This window comes from Nyctibius grandis, chromosome 11 (genome assembly GCF_013368605.1).
Source record: "Nyctibius grandis isolate bNycGra1 chromosome 11, bNycGra1.pri, whole genome shotgun sequence".
NCBI lineage: Eukaryota > Metazoa > Chordata > Aves > Nyctibiiformes > Nyctibiidae > Nyctibius > Nyctibius grandis.
Window position 1 is genome coordinate 11,565,654 of NC_090668.1, and position 24,681 is coordinate 11,590,334.

General features: G+C 38.2%; 1 protein-coding gene across 2 annotated transcripts in view; it reads left to right on the top strand.

The window, feature by feature from the left end:
- MYO1E (myosin IE) overlaps positions 1-24,681 on the top strand; it is a 90,779-nt gene that overhangs the window by 27,374 nt on the left and 38,724 nt on the right. For both annotated transcript variants that reach the window (XR_011048953.1, XM_068410155.1), the window contains exons 2-9: positions 6,607-6,750; positions 9,665-9,754; positions 10,670-10,764; positions 17,514-17,601; positions 19,259-19,348; positions 20,322-20,453; positions 21,890-22,024; positions 23,236-23,368. Coding sequence is in view for 1 of the 2 variants with exons in the window: in XM_068410155.1 (XP_068266256.1) it covers positions 6,607-6,750; positions 9,665-9,754; positions 10,670-10,764; positions 17,514-17,601; positions 19,259-19,348; positions 20,322-20,453; positions 21,890-22,024; positions 23,236-23,368 (907 nt within the window). In the remaining variant the exon portion in view is untranslated. The remainder of the gene's footprint in view (positions 1-6,606; positions 6,751-9,664; positions 9,755-10,669; positions 10,765-17,513; positions 17,602-19,258; positions 19,349-20,321; positions 20,454-21,889; positions 22,025-23,235; positions 23,369-24,681) is intronic.

A 24,681-nucleotide genomic window follows, 5' to 3' on the forward strand; every position in this document is an offset into this window, starting at 1 on the left:
AGAGTTAGTGTGCATAGATGCTACTCAGTGAAATGATTGGAAGGGGCGGGGGGGGGAGGTGTATATGTATGTACGTGCTATTTGACTGAATATTGCTATTGCAAGGCCTATCCTTAATCCACCACAGTCACAGGAAATTTTGCTACTCATGCTGCGAGGAACAAGTCAAACTTAGAACAGCTCTGGAGACTGCTTAGTAAGTCAAGTAAGGCAGTTAATGTCTAAGAGCAAGTCAACCATATTAAGTAGTTGACAGCATTGCATTTCCTTGAGAAGATTATTTCTTGGAACATAAAGCCACAGCCACCCAAAAAGCTGTGGGGTAAGCAAACATGAATTTACAGTTCATTAACTACTTTCTGGTATCTGCCCACTGTCTCCATAAATTGTGTCAAAGACTTACGCACGTTAGCATGATTTGCTCTTAAGGTCATTCCCATCCTTATTTTGTTCTGTCGAGTAGCTGTGCCTTTTTAAAAATAGACTTTTAAAAATATTAGTGAAAATTAATACTGATGCAATACATGATCCTCAGAGTCAAACACTGACATAACTTTTATTTTGCCAATGTTCTGTTATTTATTTTACAAGAATGCTGCTGTCTTTCCTGACTCCTGAAAATGAGCATAATGTGTCTACCCTGTAGACATCTCACCTTCCCATAGCTTGTATTGTGTTACCAGCATGCGTTTGCTATGCAGGTAAGCAGACTCTGGTTCCTGTCCCTTCTCCTCCTCTCCCTGGCTCCAGAGCTCAGAGCGGGAGGTGATGATGGGGAGCTGCCCCGGGGCCAGGCCCTGCTGCGGCAGGCAGCACCCGCACAGGAGCTAGTGGGAGCAACTGGGATGTACCACAGCCTGTGTCCAGCTCTGGAGTCAGTCCTTCTAGTCACACTGGGCTGAATCCACTCCGGTCTGAGAGCAAACAGTGAGAACTGGTGACTTTTCCCCACAGAAATCTTTTTCTCAGTATTTTATTTCCCTAGCTGTGGTTTTTGGGATATTAACCTGCTAGTAGTTTCCATTCCTTAATGCATTTTTGGTATTTTTAGTTCTCTGTATAAAATGCCTATCCTGCTGCTAGATGCTCAATATTTTTGCTTTGCTATTTCCTCAAATCTTAAAGCACTGCTTTTTGTCTCCCTTAATATTTCCCTCATGTTAAATTTAAATAATTTGCCTTTTATCTTTGTCCATCTAGCTGCTTCTGCTGTCTTCCTTTAATTTCCTTTCTGAAACATGGTCACATCATTGCTGCCAGTATCTCTATTTTTTCTAACATTAGCTATACAAGAGCTATTTTGGAGCACTTTTGTCTGCTATGGCTTTTCAGTTTTGATTATCCCAGTTGAGGACCAAAATTCACATTAAGTATTTCTGCAGTATTCTCTACTGAGAACAGCAGACTCTTTCCCTTTATAGAGATATGTGAAAGATTCCTGTAAGTGGATTATAAAAGTTTGTTATTTTGATGGATGCTAGCACTGCAAAAAGTTGTGTTTCTTTTTTTTTTCTTATTAGATGGAAAAACTGTACAAATTATGCATGTATGAGACTAGTGATATGCCTCCATTGGTAGAGGCATTGATGTCAGGTGTAGAGTAAATGGTGTGCAGCTTTTTCAGTTCTGTGACGTCTTTGGGTAAGATGATGATGGCTGTGTATCATTTAGTATTGTATGCGTAACGCTCATCTGAGTAGACAGACACGTGCCTCCAAAACTACAAGGTTTTTATGCAATAGTACTCTGTCATAGCTGAAAAGGGAAAGAAAAGGTCGTGCTTGTGATCTTTTGACGCTTACTCCCTCGTGGAGGCTGAGAAACCCTTCTGCACTGTGATGGAGGATGGATGTTTGCTACTGAGACAAGCTGTCAGAGATTCAGGATGGCAATTTTTCCCTTTGCGGGAACCAAGAATGATTATTTATGACATGTAGATTGTTGTAGATTAGACAGAGTTCTGATGGAGAGAGAGAAATGAGGCTCTTTCTCAGGGGCAGAATATATAGTCTCTTCTGATCCCTTGTTTTTAGTGCTTTATTTTTAGACGTACTATTTTTAAACAGCTTGAAATTCAAAAATATTTGCTTTTTTTTCCAGTTAAAAGACAACCCTGTTGTAACACAGCATGACTCAATCTTTTTATAGCCACATCAAACAACGTGTTGCTTAGGATAATGTAAAAATACACAAACAATAATAAAAGCAAAAATAAGAAACCAGCAGTTGCTATTGTAACACAAGGTGGAGGACAGCAAAAAAAATGTTCTGTAAATAAATCTCATCAATATTTATTTTGCATTCCAAACAAAACAATAATATGCTTTAACCATATCATACCAAAAGTAGTACAGAAAGTACAGACAGTATTTAGTACATAGAAAGTATTTTACATCTTCTCTCTTGGTATTTATGGAGCAATTGTCTTAATCTGTTAATGAGCGGGTGTTAAGGGAGATGTACAAAGTGAGAGTAGAGTTAATTTTTTAAGTTCTTTAGAGTCTTGATTGTTTTGCTGCTGAGGATAATGGAGTTGTTGGGGTGGAGAGGGCAGTGCTGCCTAGTCTCTAGCCAGGTGGTAACTGTACGCACTCCTGAAGCGGTATGGCTTGGAAGCAGTAGGCTCCTAGCTTACAGGGTCATCTTCTGACTCATAAATATTATTCTTGTCAGTGCTAAACAGATCTGATTTGGAGCCTAAAACAGCAACCAAGTGAATAATAACAGCTGACAGCAATGCAGTACATGCCTTTAATTCCAGCTTTGCCAGCCCAGCTCCATTCCCTGCGTAGCGCCAGGTGCTGGGTTTGAAGCTCGGGGAGAGCCTGACGCAGGCCTGGCAGCCGGGTGGTTCAGCACTCGTGTTTCCACTTCTGCGGCTTTTAGCAGGCTGTTGATGTGTTTTGGGTTTTTTGTGTATTTTTTGTAATCTGCCAAGCTCATCTTTTTTCAGCTGCTTAGGCGTTGTTAGTGCTGACAAAAGACTTTCATTTCCTTATTTATTGTACAGTTAGATCACATCTTTCGCTGAGAAAACCTAAGAGAAGCCAAGTTGCTATTTGCTGACATCTGAACTGCACGGCCAGGCTCAGGGATGGACCGCAAGCTCTGAGCCTCTCTGTTCACTCAGATCTGGCCATGCCACAAGGGAGCTCTGTTCGGGTTCCTGAGTCCTGACTGTGGCTAGGGCTGACACAGGGGTGTGGGGCATCTCTGCCGGCCCTTGTTCTGCTGGCTCTGAAGTTCCTGGTCAGTCCCGGGAGACCCAGCCGGTCCCTGGAGCAGGTGGAGAGGGGTGAAGGACAACAGAGGACAATTAGCAGCTGAGTGAATTAGTCAGAGTCCTCCCTGCAAAGCAGGTTCAAGTTAAGGTGGACACCAGGTAACTAGCTCAGGTGTGAATTTTCTCCAGATTAAGAGTACTACATTTTTATGTGGATAGTAGAAAGCTCTAGCTAAAATAAAGGTTAAATTCTCAAGAAATATGCAATAAGAACAAATCCTTAGTGTTTGCAATGTGGGCAATTGAAAAGTGTTGTAATTTTTAAGTGTATATCCTTGACCTTTAGGAGGTACGCAGCCTGGTGAAATATAGAGTTGCTTTGGCAACTGATATGATGTGGAATTTTTTTTCAGAAGATTTATGAAAGATTTTTTTTTTTAATTTCAAAACTATATAAAAACCAGTTAACTGTTAGCTGAACATGGTTATAGTACCAGTTGGAAGTGACTGAAGTTGATAAATTCAGGTTAGACTCTGTAGTCGTCACTTATGCTTGGAAGAGCAAGAACTTGGGGGTAGGTGGTGTCCTATAGGAACAGCACTCCCTGTGTTGTTGCCCAGACCGAGAAGGTGCTAGCCACTGCACATGGCCATTCTGCTGGTGTTAGGGTCCTGGAGAAGGGAGAGTGAGACCAAAACTTAACCACAGATGTGGTTAGGCACTACTGAAGCTTGGGTTTATTTCTAGATCCTAGGGAGAAGTCTGAATATAATCTGGTGATGATCTACTGCTTCTCTGTATATTTGCATGTAAGGCCATGCTTTTCGGGAAAAAAAGCAGTCCCAAACTACTGATAGAAACTGCCATTTAAAATGTGATACAAGATTGATGTGAACTACTTAGGGCTACCACTCTCAGCTGTCTTCCATGCTATCGCGTTCTTGGGTATTTAGGCTGCTGCCTTTTTATTAAGTCTCTCTGCATCCTTTTCCATTTGACTGTGATACTGTAGTGCTCAGATCTGATTGATTACAGCTGCACGTTAAAGCAGTGTGTAAGTGCTGGGGAGCTGCTCTCAGGGCAAGCTGAGCCTTCCTGGTGCTGCCCCTATTGCTTGCGTTCGCGTTGCTTTTGGGAAGGAGCCCTTTGGCCTGGTAGTGTGTGTGGCTTAATCACAGTCAACAACAGTCGCTGGCTTTTTTAAAGCCTGCTGTTTTGCAGACTGTGTGCACATTTTCCATGTATCCCGTGGCTTTGTGAGCTTTGTCCTCGTCTCATTGAATTTACTGGCTCTGGTACCATAGCTTCCAATGGGAAGCTTGATTGTTTTCCCACTCTAATTTCTTACACATTTTCTGTAGCTTACTCTGTTATCTGATACTAAACCACATTCTGTATAGCTTTGTTAAGAATGTAATTCTCTGTATTTATTTTGATACCGTACCTTTTTGTCTGTCCTGCCAGTTCCTTTTTCCAAGTGTAATATCACAGATAGCTAATGAGTACACTGAAGGAAATTATGCTTCTCTGTTGGACTTCTGTTTTCTCCAATAACCCAACCTTCGACTGATTTTTTTTCAGTCACATGTTTTATAACAATTTCCAGGAATTAATTGGTTCCTTCATTTTCTCAGTGCTTCCAGGTTGCTGCTTCCATTGTGCAAATATAAAATTGACAAGGTTCATGCAAACTAAGCTAGTTTAAGATTATTATTTTATTGAAGCTTGTGTAAGGCTGTAGATGTTCAAGAAAATTGCCGAGATTGTGTGTTTTCAGACATATTTACCTCTGCTGTACTGTATTTAAAAGCATTCTTTGGATTCAAGTTTGCAGCTATTCTTCAGTGTTGTTAGCAGTGGTGGAGCTGCATCAGTGGTAGCCATGGCTGGACACTTAATGGAAAACACACATAAAGCCCACAAGTTCTGTGCTGTCTGCAGTAGTAAAATGGGTCTGTTTTTAGTTCAAGTTAATTTAGCTTGAGATAAAAATCCAGTTGGTCCTTGGTTTTTACATCAGTCAAGTTGAGATGAGGCTAACCTATAGGCCTGACTCCATTTGCTAATATACATTATGCATTAAATCTGTGTCTTTTTTAGTTTTTTTTTGGGTTTTCTCCCTAATAGATGCAGTGAAGTTTGTGGAAAAACGTGGTCTGAGACTAGTTTAATGAACACTTTTAGCCAACCCAGCTTAAAATAAGAACCTTGGCTCCTCTGTCTCCATTTGTAGTTCCCACTCCTGGGCCTGGTGTTAGTACAAGTGCTTGACTATTGACATGAGGAAGCAAATCGGCCAGTGCAGTTCTGTGTTAGTACAGTTGCATAGGTCATTTGCTAGTGTGTGTACACAAAAATTACACCTCTGTAAATTGCTAATAGACAGAATTGCCATTTTGTTGGCCACACCTTCCTGGACAGCATACCCAGTAACTTCCGAGTGTAAAATGTGTTAATTCCAGCATCACTGATTTCAGTATTGTGTAAGCAAAAATTAAACTATAAAGGCAAGAGGGCAGAAGTCCATTAGCATTATCTGCCAGGCTGCAGAAAATAGGTTTGGATTTGGAGAGTGGATTTATAGCTGAACTAATAGCATTGCTCTAGTATGGATTTAAATTTGTCTGTGGGTGTATCCATAGAACCTAACTGCTGTTCAAATCAGCTGGAAAAAAAACAGATTTTGATTTCAAGTGGCACAGCTTGAAATGTCACAAGTTTTCGGTAGCATCCTGAAATAGTAGTCTCTAAGTGTGGGGAGAGAATATCTATTTAGATGTCAGTTAAGCATGGTGACTAACAGATCAAAAGGGACTGTTAAGACACGCAGCCAACAAGCCACGTAACATCATCTGCAGAACATCACTGCATACTTACTGCGTTGGGCTCACAGCTTCCATTTGAGTAACGGCATATGTGCAGGTTTGACTTAAAAGACTGTAAAGGATGGGGAATCCACCCTACCCAATTTAATAGTTCAGGTGGTAATTATCCTCACTACTAATAGTTGCACTGTAGGAGCGTAATTTCTGCGTCCAGTAACTGCATCTCAGTTGGAATAATTGGTTTTTTTTCTGCTAGGTTTAGACATGTCTGCCATCTGAAATCCCTTCTGTGTGTAGACATTCACAAAACCCCATGGAATTGCCTTCTAATTTTTGAGGGCAGTGCAATTAAAGAATTGCACTGAGGCAAGTTCAGAGGCAAGTTCAATAGTTCAGAGGCAAGTCAGTTGGACTCCGTTTATGTATGCTTTATATAATGCCTGGATCAAGGAAGGAAAAATATTTTGGAAGCTGGAATTGGAATAGATTGGTTTTGGTTGTTTAACGCTAATAAGAAACAAGGTAACCTTTTTGATGCTTATTGTGCTTTTCTGCAGGGCAGCAAAGGACACTACAGATACCACTGGCAGAGCCACAATGTCAAGCAGAGTGGAGTGGATGATATGGTCCTTCTTTCCAAAATCACAGAGGATTCCATAGTGGAGAACCTAAAGAAACGATACATGGATGATTATATTTTTGTATCCTTTATAGTGTTGTTTTTAGCAGGGCCCTGTGGACTTGCTGAGCCAATGTGAAACTAATTATATGTATGTATTCTGTTTAAGTAGATTACTCAAAGATGCTGAGCATTTTACGTGACAGTTCACCTGAGATTACACAAAATGCTTTCTAAACTGAGCTAGTTATGAGGGTTGAAATTAAGATCTGAAAAATTATTTTAAGGTATTTTTTTTGATATTTTGAATTGTTCTTGTAATTGCTGAAGATAGGCCTGTAGCTCCATATATTTATATATGCACGTGACCCCTAAAGCTACTGCAGTAATGCTACTTCTAAGAGCAAGAATTAGTAAGTTTAAGATGTATATACGTGTCTTGATACTGTGTTATCTTCTATATCTCCTGAATTCTAATGCTTTAAAAATAGCATTTTTGCTGTGACATAATCCCATTTGCAACTTATTCTGGAACCGTTAATACTGTGAACCGTGGGCTGATGGGAACAGGTGAACATGTGAACATCTGTAAATCTACAGTGTTCACACTTGAAAATTTTTTTCCTATGATTAATGAAAACATGGAAGATTTAAATACCTGAACATATAACCTGACAAGAAAAAGATTTCAGCACCAAAGGTTTGCTTTTTGTTTGAAATTTAATATGAAAGGAATTCCTTGAAATAAGAATAGTCACTGTTCCATTTTTAGCTTTCACAATGTAACATAAGCTGCAATAATGAATTTGGTGAACACTAGTCAATATAATTATGTGCTAGAAAGTGATATTGTTTATCACAGAATATCACAGAATGTTAGGGATTGGAAGGGACCTCGAAAGATCATCTAGTCCAATCCCCCTGCCGGGGCAGGATTGCCTAGACCATATCACACAGGAACGCGTCCAGGCGGGTTTTGAATGTCTCCAGAGAAGGAGACTCCACAACCTCTCTGGGCAGCCTGTTCCAGTGTTCAGTCACCCTTACAGTTTCTTTCTTCTTCTACTGTAGCCAGTTTTTCATACTTTGTATCTGGAGAATAGTTTCCTTGAAGAGTTTAACTTTTTTTAGCAGAAAGGGAAGGAAATATAACATCTCCTGGCTCTTTCCATATGTTCAGATTTTAAGAGCTAAGTAGCAGCTCACAAGGACTGATAGAGGAAAATTGATGTTGCAGTTGTGCTGACATTTCCATCCCAAACTGCAGAGGTTTTTAATATGTGTATGCACATGGGTTTGGATCCTCTGTTCAATGAAGTACTACACCATTATTAAACTTGCCTTATAGAAACGTGATAAAGTTGCACAATATTTGTCAAACTATAGTATTGGAGCAAACTATAGCGCTCTTCCTATTAGTATAATGAGTGCTTTTGTCCCTGTGGAACACTGCGTCTTCCATGCAGGACATTCACAAAGTCTTCACTGCTCAGTGCTGAAGAAACGGTTTTATGCTTTTTTTTTTTCCTTATAAAAATAAGTGAGATTAACATGGAGATGGTCCTTCTACTGAAGCAGGAATAAGTATGTTTTCCAAGGGGACTTGTGGTCACATGAGGGATCAGAGGCTTCTTTTAAAGCATTGTAATTCCTTTGTGTAGGGAGAAAAGACTCTTTTTGCAGTTCTGCGAAGGCTTTTCATTCTAAAATGGAGATCATATCTGAATCTTTCAATTGTTTGTATGTCCACCCCTGAATGAACATTTCTCTGTGCTACGTTGCATAGAGATTACCAAATCATCCCAGAAAATGCTGGTATTGTTTACCAACAGAAAACTGCCACTTCAGATGTTTATACTGACACAATGAATGCTTGATTTATTACATTCAAGACCCAGATGTTGTCAGTCTTCTCTGAATTGAATTTAAAAATGTATGAAGAAAGCATTGCAAATCAACAATACAGAAATTATGTTCGCTGAGTTATACTTCTCCTCTAACATGTTACCATTTTGTGCTGTGAAGCCTCAATAATAGATTCTTACATGGGATAATCCAGCAGGATAAATCTGTTAATTTTCCTACTTTGTACAGAAAGCTTAGATAGTAAGTTTGCCTATGAACAATTCCAGATTGTTAAATAAAACCTGCAGGACAACACTTTGGACTCATTGACACGGGTACACTGCTAACTCCCAGCTCAATGAACCAGTCCTGCCTGTAAGTAGTAGTATCAGTTGCTTCATGTATGTATACTGCAATTCTAATTCCAAAGGTTTCTGAAGTATTTTGTAAATATACGTGCACGTGCAGCTGAATGCAGAACAGTGAAATACTAACATTCAAAATGTTGCAAAAAAGCTTTCTGGGACTAATAATAGCTTCAAACTGAGTGTCTTATAGGGCAGCCTGCAGGATGAGACTTCTAGGGACTGTTAATAGTTACACTCATAAAATAACACCACATACTGAATTACCTAATTCCCTTAGCTCCCCTGCTAGTACATGCAGCTGAGTAATTGTCCGATTTAGCTCAGTTAGTGGCTGTTTCCATCCGACTGTGCATGCTCAGCGCTATCTCTGTGAGATCAGAATGTGTCACTGTACTGTATTCTGCAAAGGTCAAACCAATCTTTTCTAATACTGACAATACAACCTCCTCAGTTACAAAGGAGTAAAACGGTTTAAATGTTTTTTTTTTTCTGTATTTGTATTCAAGGTGCGTCATGTTTGGGCCCCTAATACATGTTTCTGTACTTAGCTTGTCCTAAAATAAATATCTTGATAATATGAAAGTATCCCATTGAATGATATGTTTATATTCTTGTAAGCCTGCTAATTTCATTTTTATTAACAATTGTTGTAAGCTGTGGGTTTTTTACTATTATTTGAAGCTGTGGTTTGTTATGTAATAGATGGAAAAGTTATTTGGCAGTCACTAGTGGTAAGACAATACTTTATGAAATTCTGGTTACCTTAACTTCTTTTGAATACAGACATATATTGGCTCTGTATTAATCTCTGTGAATCCTTTCAAGCAAATGCCATACTTTGGGGAAAAGGAAATTGAAATGTACCAAGGAGCAGTAAGTAAAGCAGTGTAAAATGTACTGCAGTATTCAAGGGCATGTAAATATTATTCTACGTGGTTGAACTCTTGGCAGCATTTGTTTCTGGGTTTTGGTAGCGTTTTACTATCCTGGGAGATCTTAGTTGATATCCTTTACCATCTATTGAGTCTTCACATTGAATTCCCTGGAACGTAGGTTTAGTATTTCAGTAAAATACTGGTATTGATTAACTCTATTCTGTATCAGCAAGGACATGTCCTTCCTTCTGCAAAGGCAGTTTTTAAGCTATTGTGTGCTTAAAGTGTGGTGCACAATACAAAATGGCTGTTAGTGGATTTGGAGACTATGACTTGAGAACTCTCAAACTGGACAAGAAAATAAAAAAATTGAGATGCCAAAATTAGATGCCACTTGTGAAAACATAGCTTGAAGAGTGAGTCAGTACAAGGACATTAGGGACTGAAAATTCAGTTTCCCAGTCTGCTCGAGTTGGGCATGTCCATAGATTCGGGAAATCATTTGGTTTGGATGGATTCAGCGGATGAAAATGAGACATACAGCAGCAGGCTCTGTGTAGCGGTTTAGGTAGTTTATTGTTAGCATATGACCATTGGTGGAATAGGCTTAAATTATGTGAGTTTCTCTTGGACAAGTAATATATTTCAAGCACAGACCATTTTTAGAACAGGGTGTTTACAACAGTTTAGGAGAAAATTATGGATGAGAGAAAGATCGGTAACAAAACCCAGAGACTTTGGTTTGTTTTTATTAAATGAACAAAAAAATTCCTGGGGAAAATTCAGTATAAAGTGGGATTCAGGATTGTTTTTCCAGGAAAATAATTCTTCCAATTTAAATAAAAAATGTATATTGCTCTTTCTGTGTTGTTTGATGCTGTGTTGAAAAATTATTCTCTATTTCCCCTCCTAGGCACAATATGAAAACCCGCCACATATTTATGCTCTTGCAGACAGCATGTACAGAAATATGATTATTGACAGAGAAAATCAGTGTGTCATTATTAGGTAAGAAAAAGATCTGTAAAAAAGTATTTTATCATCATCTTTTGGTGTTTTAATTTCAAGAAGCAGAAAAGTTTATTTTTTATTGTATCAATTAAAATCTTCTGTGTCCTTGACCATGGAACATTTTGGGGTTTTCTAGGACAGCTCAGTACTTTCTGACCCTCCCTTTTGTTTTCCAGTGAAATCCTGTTGATAGCTTAACCCCAAGAAATCTCCTTCTCACATAGCCAGCTTCATGCCCAATACCAAAACTACAGTAGCTTGAATGACTACATGAGAGAGATGGGTTAACAGCTATAGCAGCCACGGATACTGTTAAATCCAACATTCTCACATTGACTGCATTTGCCATACTCTGGTTTTAGTACTATTTCTTTTTTTTTTCCCCTGTTAAAAATAAATGTACTTTTGTTCCTTTTGGAATTTTGCTTGCATTCAATCAGAAACAGAAGGAGGAGAGAGATACTGGAAAATTAATTTTGTCTTCACTATTAATCTGTTTTAATTATTAGGCTGAGGGAATTCACTGTAGAATTATTACTGGACTTTTGGTAAAAGAAAGTGTGCAGACAGCAAGAACTGCAGGATATTTGAGCTGGTACGCTATACCTCTTCTGACTTTCCTTCTTACGTAGAAAACTTCAGAGGTTCATTGTGGTGCACCTGGAACTGCAGTTTACCTGTGGAAGGGGTCTCCAAAGTGGGGTGCATGCATCAGGCTGTGCAGTGAAATCCGCTGGGATGCGGGAAGAAAATATTAGACCTTCGGTAGTAGATGTATGCCAATAGATAAATTATTACATACATTGCGAGTGTGTGCTCAGACATTTTTTTAATGACAGTGTGTATGATCAAAAGCGTTTGGAGACCACTGGCCTATGAGACTTTCCCAAGAACTAGGGAAAAGAAAGAGGAAAAAAAGAAAAAATAATTTGAAAGGAAACTGACATTATTTTCTTAATAACAGCTTTTTGTAAGCTTTCTGTTATTTCTCTGTGGAACATGCTGAGAGGCAGCACTACGAATTCAACTGCTGTTGAATTTAACAAAAGAGAGATTTCAGGAGTGAATGTTTTTTTGTCCAGGGGCCCCTCTCTGGCCTTCTCCCTGGGGTGGCTGTGTGCCCTGCAATGTCACAGCTCCAAGGGGGCAGATGTCAGTGGTGACCAGATCAGATGTCGAGTAACTTAGTGCGCTCAATCCCTTAGGCTGGAACCTGCCAGGAAATGGTGGAAGGTCACTCATGTTTAAGCTTAAATGCCCTTGCTCCAGCCACTTACTAATTTACTGTTGTCACAGGAGTATTATAAAGGACTGGGCTTAGTATGTGGCTCTTATGTGTGGAGATGCTCTATGTGCAAGTGTTCCTGTACCCTACTGAATGATCCAGTGTGAAAACAGATCTCATATTAATATATCTCACTGATGAGCTCCGTGAAAGCTTGTGAGGAATAATTGTTTGAAAGTTATATTCACTGTTTTATTTCTTTGAATCTATGCGTGGGGGTCATCCAGGCAGAGCTTTCCTGGGTGACATGTTACAGTGGAAAAGTGCACAGGTGTGTCCCTCTTAGTATCAGCTAAGTGTATATAGGTCTGTGGAAACTGTTGATTTTACATGTAGGAAGGTCAGCCAGGGATTAACAGTTTGCTACACTGAGCTGTACTCCTATAAGGGCCTGCCTGTTCTTGGGCCCCTGGCTACAGCATGTTGCCGTATGAAACAAAATGCCCAGAGCTCATATTCCTGTCTCTCCTGTATCTGAATTGTTCCCTAAGCTCGCTCAGTCTTCCTTTTTGGAAAACTGATGCATGTTGCCATGCTGAAGTTACAAGTCCCACTTAGTCAAATTCAGACCTGTTAGGAATGGGTAAGGTTGGGATTTATTTTGCTTTTTGACCAAAGTAACATCCCAGAGCCTGGGATGTTTCACATAAAGCTAAATTTATACTGAAAACCTTTAAACTGTGGTGAACTGTGATTAAAAAGCATATTTTTTGATCCATTGTTAATGCCCCAAAGTGCAATGCATTCAGAGGGTCACGTTTTCAGAGAGCTGAGATTCAGACTTACCGGTTTAAATTCACGTGAGAATAATTCTTGTGCTTGAATGATGGATGACACACTCTTTGGAGTGTCTGCATTTTGTATGTGCAGAGTGAATGTTCTCTCAGTGTGTGCATGGCCTATTCAAAATCTGCTGGAGTTAACTGAAATCACCGCAAAACTGAAACAAGAAAAAACACGTTCGCCAAGGACGTTTCAGAGTGTTCCCCTTCCTTTCTACACATTTATTTTTCCTATGATTATTCTTATTACAGGCACTGTAAAAACTGCGGACTAGACTTACGGATAGTTTTCATGATGGTATTTGATTTTTTTGGGACACTTAGAAATTATTTTTATGAAATCGAGTAACTCACCCATTCACAAAATTGATTTTGTTTGGTTGATATTTTAATCCTTTTGACCACATTTCATTTAAACTATTTAGATACATCCTGTATTTTCTGATTTTAATGTCATCACTATTTCTAATGACTAGAGCTGGCTTAAGAATGAAGTTTCTTGAAGTTTGGAATTTGTTTGCTTAGATTTTATTTCATAGACTAGAAGGCACCAAAATTGCTGGCAGACTAGAAGCTCTCAAAATGCTGCATCTCTTGAGTGAAATGAATGTTCTAGCTAGTTTCATGTCTACTACCATCGATTTCACTTAGTAGCTGCCAAGGACTTTACCATTTCTGCCCCTAAACTGGTGATTCTCAAAAAATTGAGATACAATTCTGTCTGTCTGTCTTCAGTTCCACAGAGGTCTGCCAAACCTAAGCAGTTTCAAATGAACCTTAGTGTTTCAGTGAACCTTAGTTTTTGCCATAAAAATTTGTCCTGTGGGAAATGAGTGATGATAACAATATGGTTATTATGAGGTGGCTGTTTGCTTCTCTACTTCACAACTAGACTGAATTTGGATGGCTTCACTGAAAATCCCTGGTGGAACAGAAGGAACAGAGCGAGCTAGTACAGAAAAAAAACCAGGTTTTTCCTTCTTCCCCCCCTCCCCCCAAGATGGCAGATTTCCCCCCTAAAGAAAGTTTTACAAAGAGAAGGTGAGAAACAAGATGTGGACTGGGCTGATTCACAGTCAGATCAAAAAGGCTACATCTGGCTTATGGTGCACATGGAGTTTCAGGAATGGAGACACAAGGATGATGGGGAAGGGGTTGGTGCACACCTGTGTTCCTACAGCATGTAGTTCGGGCACCTGTGGCATCTACCTCTGGACCTGGGAGGGGACATGCATTCCTAGAGACTAGACATAGATTTCCAGGCAGATGAAGGAAGGTCCCTGCAGCGTCCTGCTGTAGTCAGGGCCCTGTGTGTGTGTTTTACCAGGACATTTAATTCCAGATTTCCAAATAATGCATTTAGGCACTGATAGAAAAAACTCATCCTCTTCAAAAAGTCAGTGAGTGAACTAGGAAGGCAGATCCAAAAGAAAATACAGTTCTCTGCAAGGCTGAGGAGATAGCAACCAAAAATAATCTTTTTATGTGATAACACTAATTTAAAAAGAGAAACTGTTACCAAACAACCTTTCCAGGGCCAAGGAAGCCTGTTTCATAAAGAGTAGTTGCAGCATATATGTGTATGTATTAAGAAAATTACATGTACGCATGTCTAATTGTAGCTGAGGAGCCATGAGCTATTTTGAATGGCTGTTAACAGGGTAAACAATGAGGTTATTCATGGGCTGGATTCTGGCTGGGCTGAATGCAGGTGCAGAGTGTGTGCTTGGGTGGGCAGAGGGAGCAGTACCCGCAGTCATCTGCAGTCCTCTTCACTCGTTTTGTATGCACCGGTCAGAATTACAAAGGAAGTTTACTCATATGAGTAATGCAGTTATGCTGGAGTTTGATTTCTCATTAAGTTAATGTTTTACTGAAGCATGATATTTAACTTAAACCTCTCTTGAACCAAGCTCATAAATGTCTCCTACAGGAGACTGTTTGCATTTCTTCCTCGCTTGGGATGGCAGCCCTTCCAAACTATCAACAAGGAGTTGTCCAATCAAGATTTTAATTACTTAGGATTGTCTGTTGTGGCTTTTGTGATGTAGATAAGTATTACTTGTGTTGTTCTACAGCCAGGGATACTATATTAAATGTCACTCAGAAAGTTAATTTTAGAGAGAAGGATGAGGCTGTGTATCAGATCTTGCTTCTCTAATCACTGATTATAATTCTTCTGGGAATGAAGGAAGAAGCAAAAAATTTTCCCTCTGCGTTTGTAATCTTATTCTGATTTCAGCTAAGCATTAATTGACTTTGCTGAACAAAATGTCACTTTTCTGAAGTAGCAAATAGTACTAGAAGAAACAATACATCTTTCAAAGCGTTCTTTTTTGTTAGTGATTAAGACTATGTAATGTTTTTATTTTTAGTAAGAAAAGTCTCTGAGAAAATTGCCAGTACCACCATCTACTTACTTGAAGCCATTATAATAATTTTTTCAACCTTTAAAAACCTTCATACTTCCAACATGCTTAAAACTGCCAAGCTAGAAAATGATTCTTACATCTTAAAATAGTTTTAATAGCAGCAGAGCAGTAAGATATATGTGAAAAAGCTTCTGTATGAGAATCGTTTGGCAGGAATGCCACAATTTCCCTGTTACAGTTGGCTACCTGAGCTTTACTGGGGGCAAGATACTATTCCATCAGATAAAGTTACTTTAGTTCATAAATAATGCATCATCCTGTTTTATTCTAGTTTAATTGGAGCAATTTACTGATCTCTGATCAATAAAAGCATAAAACTGAAAAAAAAAGTGTATGCATACATAAATCTAAAGCAAACTCTGAAAGGCAATCTTTCAGACAAATTAATTTAATATAAAGGACCATGGATATAGAAACAGAGACTAACAATAAAATGGAACTATATTCCTCCAGGTCAATTTCCATGGCAGACACTATGGAATGAAAAATATAAGCCACACTTAATTTGAACGAAGAGGAGAAGGATAATTTATGCATCAAAGAAAATCTTACAAAAATGTGCTACATATTTACTGCATGATAAATAATACCTGATCAAATTCATTCACTGTTTGGCCTCGGATCCTCCTGTGTGCAGTTGAAAACTGCATCTATAAACTCAAGAGCATCATTTGGTTTAGATTGGTTTGTCTGTCTTGTTTTACAACAGGATGAGCAAATTTACTGCGAGCAAATTTTGAAGAAATGTTATTTTAATTATCGAACTATTGCTGATTTGAACTTCTAAATACAGTTTGCCACCCAGCAAACTCTGTGCGTCCCTGTGAATGTAGTAGATAGCAATAATACAGGCTTTCTTCTTGATGATCAAGGAAAGGATGACTTGGAATAATAAAAATCATGGTCCGCATTTCACAGATGAGGTGATCAAGGAGTATTTTTTCACCTTTTCAAGTTTCCTGTTTGATCTGAAAAACTGCAGTCAGGAGAAGACAAAAGCATGAAAACATTTCTGGGGAAAAAAAAAATCCTTTCAGTAGTTCTGTACTGTTTGGAAGCTTTAAAGTTGTAAAATGATATTTGCAGCTTGGCAGTTTGGGGAGCTTTTTCAGAATTAAACCTTTGGAAATATCTCCATTATTCATGCTGATAAGGAGCTATGAGTTGACATTCTCAGCAAGTCCTTTTCCTGTGCAGGACATGCTGATGTTTCTCTGGCAGACGCAGCTAAATGTTGTGCAGAAGACGTGCATTTGATCCATATCCAGGAACAAGTAGGCACAGGATAGAAGAGTCGACAACATTCACTGAAATTATTCAGGAGCTTAAAGATAGCAGATTTTCACACAAGAAAAAAAGTGTTTCAGATATATTTATGACGTTGAACCAACATCTGTGTGTTATTTTTTTGTATTAGTATAGTTGTCCAGGTCAGGGTAAATTCATTAAGGTCAAAGCTGACTTGCACCAAGATTTATATAAGTCTGGAGGAAATCTGTTGAAATGAAGTTAGCTTTAAGGTATGAAATAAAGCATGAGGTCGGATTGTCTGGCATGCCAATCTGCTTTCCCTCTTGAGAAGCTTACTAATCGCGAGAAGGCAAATCTACTGACGTTGTAAACATTATTCACCATTGAAGTGAAATATTGTAACAGAAGGAAGGAATTGTGAAAGCTAGCATGGAATATTAAGACTTCTTGTACCCTGTGTCAAGAGGCATAGGAAGAGGAAGGTAGTTCTTCCGTCATTCAGGATGTGATTAATAATGTCTCATTATTTCATTCAGGAACACCTAAAACAAAAGACTGCTGAAATGGAGTAGGTATCTGGCATGGCATTCAAAGCTTGGATTTTCGAATGAGTTTATGTGTTAAGATCTGAAATCCCACTAAATTTAGATGGGAACTGAGTTCTTAACACACTTGTTCTCTTTTGGGCATCTTAGTTTAAGTATATTTATTTCTCAATTTACATAATTTTCTGACTTTGAAGTCCCATAGAGATTCTGGTGTCATGCAAGATGATGTATTTGAAATTATTTATTCACAAACATATCCAAGTACGATGCTACAATATTATCTCACAGTCTATATATTACCATCTTACCCAATGTAAATATGGTGTATATTTATTATTATTCATTGTTAAGGTACCTAGTCTTGGTTGAACAAGATAAACCTCAAATTACTGCATTCTAGAGTTATTTAAAAACTAACAGGTACATTTTTGTGTTCCTTTTTTTGTAGCGGGGAAAGTGGTGCTGGAAAGACCGTTGCTGCTAAATATATCATGAGTTACATCTCCAAAATTTCAGGAGGTGGCCCTAAAGTACAGGTGAGTTGATATAGAGTAATACTGAAGCATAAGCGTAGTCTTAAGATTTACTTCAGAGGTAGAATGCAAAGCTCTGTCTTGGCTGACACTGGCAGCCAAGAGGCACTCTGCCAAAGAAGCTTGTGGGTGAGCAGGTAGAAATACGTACAGGCCCTCAACAGCAGAGAGACAACAGAAGCGGGTAGTGAACTGCTTGCTTGCAGATTGCTGGGCTGCCTGTGTGATGGGAGCCATGTGAGGGAAATCCACAGACCCAGAATCATCTCTGCTAGAAGTTTTGTAGCTCTCATGCTGAATTATGTCTACAAGTATTTTTTTTTAGTTAAGGGGTAAAAGGTACTTTAATTATTGTTCTTAACCAGATTAAGAACAACAACCAATCTCCTTTTCTTAGATGTGGATTTTTTTGCTCTCCTGCGTTGGCATTCTGCTGAAAACTGAACTGGCTTTTTTGGGTTTTTATTACTTCCATTAAATCTCTGATTTGTATCTATATGTCAGAGAGCCAACGGCAGGAACATCATCTTGTTTTGTGAGGTTATCTGGTCAAAATTAGAGTATCTGAAAGCTAGCTGAAACAACAAATAGTTGCTTTTGTTAATAACTATACTATCAATGTCTGCTCTGTCTATCAAAACCTATTAACCAAAGCTAATTGAGTGAATTAGCCGTAAAAATTCCCTTAATGATGTTACAATGTCATTCATTGACTGATAGGCAGTGGTAGGTAGGTAGTAGCTGCTTTTACCAGTCCACTCTTTTTGAGCGCTTACTGTTATTTTTTGCTTTATTGCAGTCTTTGATGTTGAGTATGTTCTTTCTGCTTAGTTTTGCGCAACAGTGATGCTGGGAACACAGCAGAGAATAATTCAGTAACCAAGAGAATGATCCAGAGAAAGTATACATTGTGTTATTTTTGGAATAAATATAATCATACTGTAGAAGTAGTTTTATTTAAAAGATTCCAGCTTTTTGTACAAAACTAAAAAATATTCTTAGTGATTACAGAGTAACAGCTGATGAAGTTGGTAAGTTGCTGTGAGCATTTCTTTTGAAATAAAATTCAATCTTCTCTTCACAACCCAGCATGCATTGGGTTTGTTTCAAAGCTAGTATCTTGTCCATACTTCCAACTCCTAGGATCAGATAAAGAGACAATAGTAGTACACTGTATTGCTTTCTAAGACAGCTAGAGAGTAGCATCATTGATCCTGAAACAGATTGCTGGAGCACTTGCAGATTCCTAAATTTCATGCTGCTCTGACTTCATTGGTTGTGGTTCCAGACCCCGAAAAAGATTTAAATGCTTCTGTGCAGGAAGGAAATTGTTTAAAATCAAGATGGTGAAAAAAACAGATCAGTTTATTGGCTGTGTTGCTCGGCAGAACAGTGAACAGAGGGACCAGTTTTTAGCCTCAGGCATTTTGTTCAATTTTGTAAGATTTTCTTCAAAAAATAGGACCTAGAAGCTCTGAAAAAAAAAAAGACGACTGTAAGATTCTGTTCCTTATCTGATCAAGAGGATTTCTTACAGATGCAGGCTTTCTTGCTTTTTTTAATATATAATTTAGAAGTCATGGTTTTCTAGAAAAATCTGTAAGAGCTTTAAAAATGTCTATTTCTGAATCTCTGTTTCTTTTGTTTCCTAAAACTGTAGCACGTTAAAGATATTATTCTACAGTCCAACCCTTTACTGGAGGCCTTTGGGAATGCAAAAACCGTACGGAACAACAACTCCAGCAGATTTGTAAGTCCCTGTGCCTTAGAGATTACTTTATTCTTCCAACTTCTGTGCTGTTACAGAGACAGTATTCAGGAGTTTAATATAAATTGACTACAAATGAGGTAAATCTAAAAAAAAAAATATAAAGTGTGTTTTAAAACATAAAGTATATGTTGAGAGGCCTCTATTTCATTCTGTATAGGTTGCACATTTGTTTCTCTTAAAATATGTACTGATCACAATTTATCTATAAAATGTTCAGTCTGCAAGCAAATAACTTATCAGCAGCAAAGTGGCCAGTTTTCCAGATCAGTAAAATAAACACAGCAATATATATTTAAAAAAAAATAAAAATTAATAGCCTTTTTAAAAATAGATGAAACCATCCTTAGAGTTGTTTGATGGGAAGTGCCTTTACTAATATATACAGAAGGTAGGCAGGAAATATTTTCCGTCTGTCATTATAAAATACTTAATATTGTGAAATGGCTGTTTGGTAGATAACATACTGTAGGTTCCATTTTTTAAAGTTACACATAGGCTTTACAAATTTGAGATTTGTTCCTTGGCCAATGTGAGTGTTAATGCGATTAATGTCTCCCTGAAAGAAAAAGATAATTGCTTTACCTTGCTTCCAAGCAGAACGCAATGTTTGCTGTTGGTTGTAAATCTGTTAAATTTACTTCCTCTATAGGTGAGCCTTATGGTTTCCTTTACACTAAGCAAGAGTCTCAGCAGTGAAAAGAAGCCACTGACTTCCTCTCTGCATTTGCATTAACACATGACATTATCCCGCGTCTAGCACTGTGTAAATGCAGGAAGAAAAATAGATATGTGATAGTTCAAGAATCTAAGCTTAGGTTATACCTTGAGGCACCTGTGTTACTGCATCCGTAAAGATTAAATATCCTAGTAACCTTCCTTGAGGTACGGTACAAGTGGATGATTTCAGTTTTGTATTTACTAGTCATTCAACAGCTTTAATTATTTTTTTCAGGGGAAATACTTTGAGATCCAGTTTAGCCCTGGTGGAGAACCAGATGGAGGGAAAATCTCCAACTTCCTACTGGAAAAATCTCGAGTTGTAATGAGGAATCCTGGAGAGAGGAGTTTTCACATTTTTTACCAGGTCAGAAGTGTATAGGTCCTTTCTGAGTTATTTAAAATAACTAGGACCAGTTTTTCCTTTTGATTGAAAAGTCGTTCTCAACACAGTGAGATCACTGAATGCGTACTCAAGAAGGTAATGTGGCTGTCACTGGGAAGCTTGATAGCATGTTAAGACACCGTCTAACATAGACCTCCCTAGCTGCCTTTCAGCTCCAGAGCAAAAGTACTTCAGTATTAAGGTCTTGCTTGGAAATTCACTGTGAACTCCCATATGGAAAAGCCCAGTAGAATATAATAGAAAATGAGAACTTTCCAACAGGGTTCTTTTTAAACTGTCCTGTATAATTATACCTTCTGCTCTGGAATTCCATAGCACAGCTGTGATTCTCAGTTAAGTTTTATAGGACACTTAGGATAATATCTATTTGTTGAATCCTCCAAGCATCCTCACTTGTATTGTGTTTCAAAAGGCTTTTCTGGCCTTCCCTGGTCTTTGACATGCGAGTTCCTTATCTGCTGAAGTGCCATGGATCAAGCTCTACAAAACTAGAGTAAAGACAGTGCATTGTAAGTGACTGTAAGCAGTTTCACATAGAGTTGAAGTGCCATTGCCAGGACGGAAAGCTGAGTTGGAGCTGGAGTTGCTCCAGGAGCTGTGCATTCTCCTCTTCCGAGGTATATGAACAATTTGCACTGTCCTGCTGATTTTCCTCTGTGGCTTGGAGAGGCTTTTTGACACAGGAGTTAAAAGGCTGTGGGGTTTTGACTATTCTCTTCTGAGGTTAGTTTGTTCATTCCTTCCTATTTCAGCCATGTCTGTGCACAACGACGTAGACTTTACATAGGTCTGAGGAGCCTCTGCTCTGGCATCACAGAGAGTACAGCAACCCTTTTTAATTACTCTGTTATTTCTTCTTGCCCCTGTTGGTTTAAATGATGCAAAGAGGTGTGACTTGAGCCATGCTTCAAATCAACATAGTATTGGAGCAGTTCAGAACTTGCTTAACGTATATGCTATAGTGGGCATACAGGATACTTGGCCTCACAATTAGAGTCACAAATAATGCTTTCTTAGTATGTTCTTTCAACTCTGCCTACCTTTCAGTAGGCATCGGAAATGCATCGCTCCTGAGGATTTAGATAATACATTGCAGACTGGAAAATCCGCTTTGCCTTATCTTTGTGACGTGAGGATAATGGAAGACATTCAAGTCAGTCACAGTTTTTGCTTTTTATTAGATGTGGAAGTTAGAACTAAACCATTCATGGGAATGGGAATGAGAATCTTGGTCTTTTGGTTTAAACAAGTAACAAAAACATAGGAAGGATACATACCTGGCACAGCACTAGCCATATCTCTCCCAGTAATTTCAGGCTCAGTCACCTGTTTCCAACTGCCTCATCTCTGCACAAGGTCATTGTATGATACCTCATCTGGGGATTTTTATTCTGCAGCTAATTGAAGGGGCCTCCTCGGAACAAAAAAGCAGTCTTGGCATTACCAGTATGGACTACTATTACTATCTCAGTCTCTCTGGGTCCTACAAAGTCGATGACATCAATGACAAATCAGATTTCCAAGAAACACTGGTGAGTTTTTTATGCCATGATTTGCATGGTGGTGGGTGTATGTTCATTTTACTGTCCATTTGTAGCAAAGACATTGATGTATTAATGTGGGAATGAGAAATTAATGTAGATGTAATTTATTTTAATTATATTTTACCCTGAGGATGTTACCCTGAAGAGGTTCTATGTTACAGCTTAACAATCCTGAGAAGATAGATGCTTTTTATAGAAAGGCGTTTTGTTTTCTGTGTGTTCTTTTTCAGAAGGGTACAAATTTAATGAAATTTAATTGAGTGCAGATAATCTGCAGTATGAAAAATGTGAAAATGCAAACAGTGAGGAACTTCTGTTAGAGAAAATGTAAAAGAGTGCCCTGTTTTAGCTGAATTCTTAGTGGTGGTTGATCTTCCATGTCTGTTTAAAACAGTGCAACTGAAAGGCTGGAGAAAGGGACTTGGAAAGCCTGGGTCAGGGATCTTTATCCAGTGCTGTTGCGAATTCATTGTGTAACATTTATGCAAGTCATGTCAACTTGCTGGTCTCCTGTTATTAGAAATTTACCATTTAAAATAACCATATTAACACATCATCTTTTTTATATATGTAGCATCTTTAAAGGCCTAAAAAAACTTGTTACTGTTCTATTCTAGCTAATTTGGTATTTTAGAAAAATAGTCAGTTGAGAAGACATTCTGTAAGTTACCATGTACTCTAGACTCCAAAACTCAATGTTGTTGTGGATTATTTTCTAGTAAGTGGCTGAAATTCACAGCCTAAGCCAGACAGGCTGTGCTGCTTTTTAGAGTAATTCAGTATAGCTTCACAGTTCTTATTCTCAGTGGATAAACTGTCTGTGTAGAAGGAATAAAATAATTGTCTCTCAAGTTCATTGTTTCCCATTTTGCAATGAAACTATTTATTTTTAGGATGACACTTAAGAGCAGGTGCTTGGTTTTTAGTAACTTGAAGGTTTCCAGAATTTATTTCGCTAACACATCTTCTAAATTGTGTAGATGCTTCTGTATTTAATTTTAAAAAATTAAAAAATGCTGAAGTAGGACATCTGGTACCTTTTGAAACTTCAGTGCAGGCTGTAATGAAATTTGGTTGCCTTAGGTATTTGAACTGTTTTGAAAACCTCAAATTTTTAACATCAAAATTTTAAAATGACTTCTATGACAAGAGTCATTGAACAGATTCTTTGAGTGATTCAATTTTTTTTTTCTTCTCAGCATGCAATGAATGTGATTGGGATCTTTGCAGAGGAACAGGCATTGGTGCTGCAGATAGTGGCAGGAATACTGCATTTGGGAAACATCAGCTTCAAAGAAGTTGGCAACTATGCAGGAGTGGAGAGTGAGGAGTGTAAGTACCTCTGAAAACTGTTATAGAATTAGCAATGGGCTGAAACCCAGATGGCATAAGGTGAACTGCAATCTTGGAACTGCTTATCCAAACACAGTGCATCATTTCATATAGTGCAAGGCTGCTAATTTAGATTCTCTTCCAAAACCAATGGTACTGAGGCCCCTCTTTTGTCTTGTACAATGACTTAATAGGAGTGCAGTTTTGCACTTTGAATTTCAGAAATCCTTTTCCAGCCTGAATTAAATAATAGAAATTGTGAGAAGTGCTTTCAGGCAAACGTGAACTCTGCTCCTTTTGATGCATCAGCATGCATTCATAAACACACCTGTTTCTTACGTGGTTTGTCTGACCTCGTTGCCCTGTGAAAGCAGCGACCACCTTGTGGAGTATCCCCAGTCTCAGGTACACACTCAGCGCTCAGGCAGAGAGATATATATGTACTTGCATCCAGAAGAGCTGCCTGGAAAATAGAAATTCAGAATTGAATTGAAATGCAGAATTTACATACTGTAGTTGTGTTCCCTGTCTTGGATTTCTCCACCCGTACCTCATTATTAGGTACATCTACTGTGTAACTATTTCCTTATTATTTCCTTATCCACAATGCACTGTCCTTCCGTTCTTCACCTCTTGCTGCTGTTTTATATCAGCTAGGCCCACATCAGCAAGATACTGAAAGATAAATGGATCTTGAGTTTTAAACATTTTTGTCATGATTTATACCTTGCATCTAATGTTGATTTTATACTACCTTGATAGTTTAAGGACAGAATGGATAAGCACAACATATGTTATAAGCACATATAAGCACAACATAGCTTATACGTATCTATCTGTTCTCTTATTTCAGAATGGTCCTTATGTTTAGGAAAACTGCATTTGTTTAGTTTTATGTAAGTTAAATATGAATGAAGTGTCTTGTGCAGTCAGCTTCCCCTCAACTATATTAATAGTCTCCTGCTATTTATTTTAAGAAATTGGGAAATAAAAATTGCTAATTTGTAACCTTAATTTCTTCATTTGATAGAATAGTAGGTGAACACAAAGAAAAACATTTTGTGGCATTTTATACATCCAAAGAAAAGGGTAGGATTTTTTATACAACTTATGATTCTGAATGAGCTACTGTGCTTCTATTTAAATCACAGTATTAAATCTTTCAAGGAAATAAAGACATTTAATAGCCAGACGAGATAGATACAGGGTGTGTTGCATCAAAAACTAACGAACGGAAAAGATAGGAGTTGAAAATAAGTTGGTAAATGTGAATGTGTTTCTGTGATGAGCCATGTACACCATGTTTCTCTTCC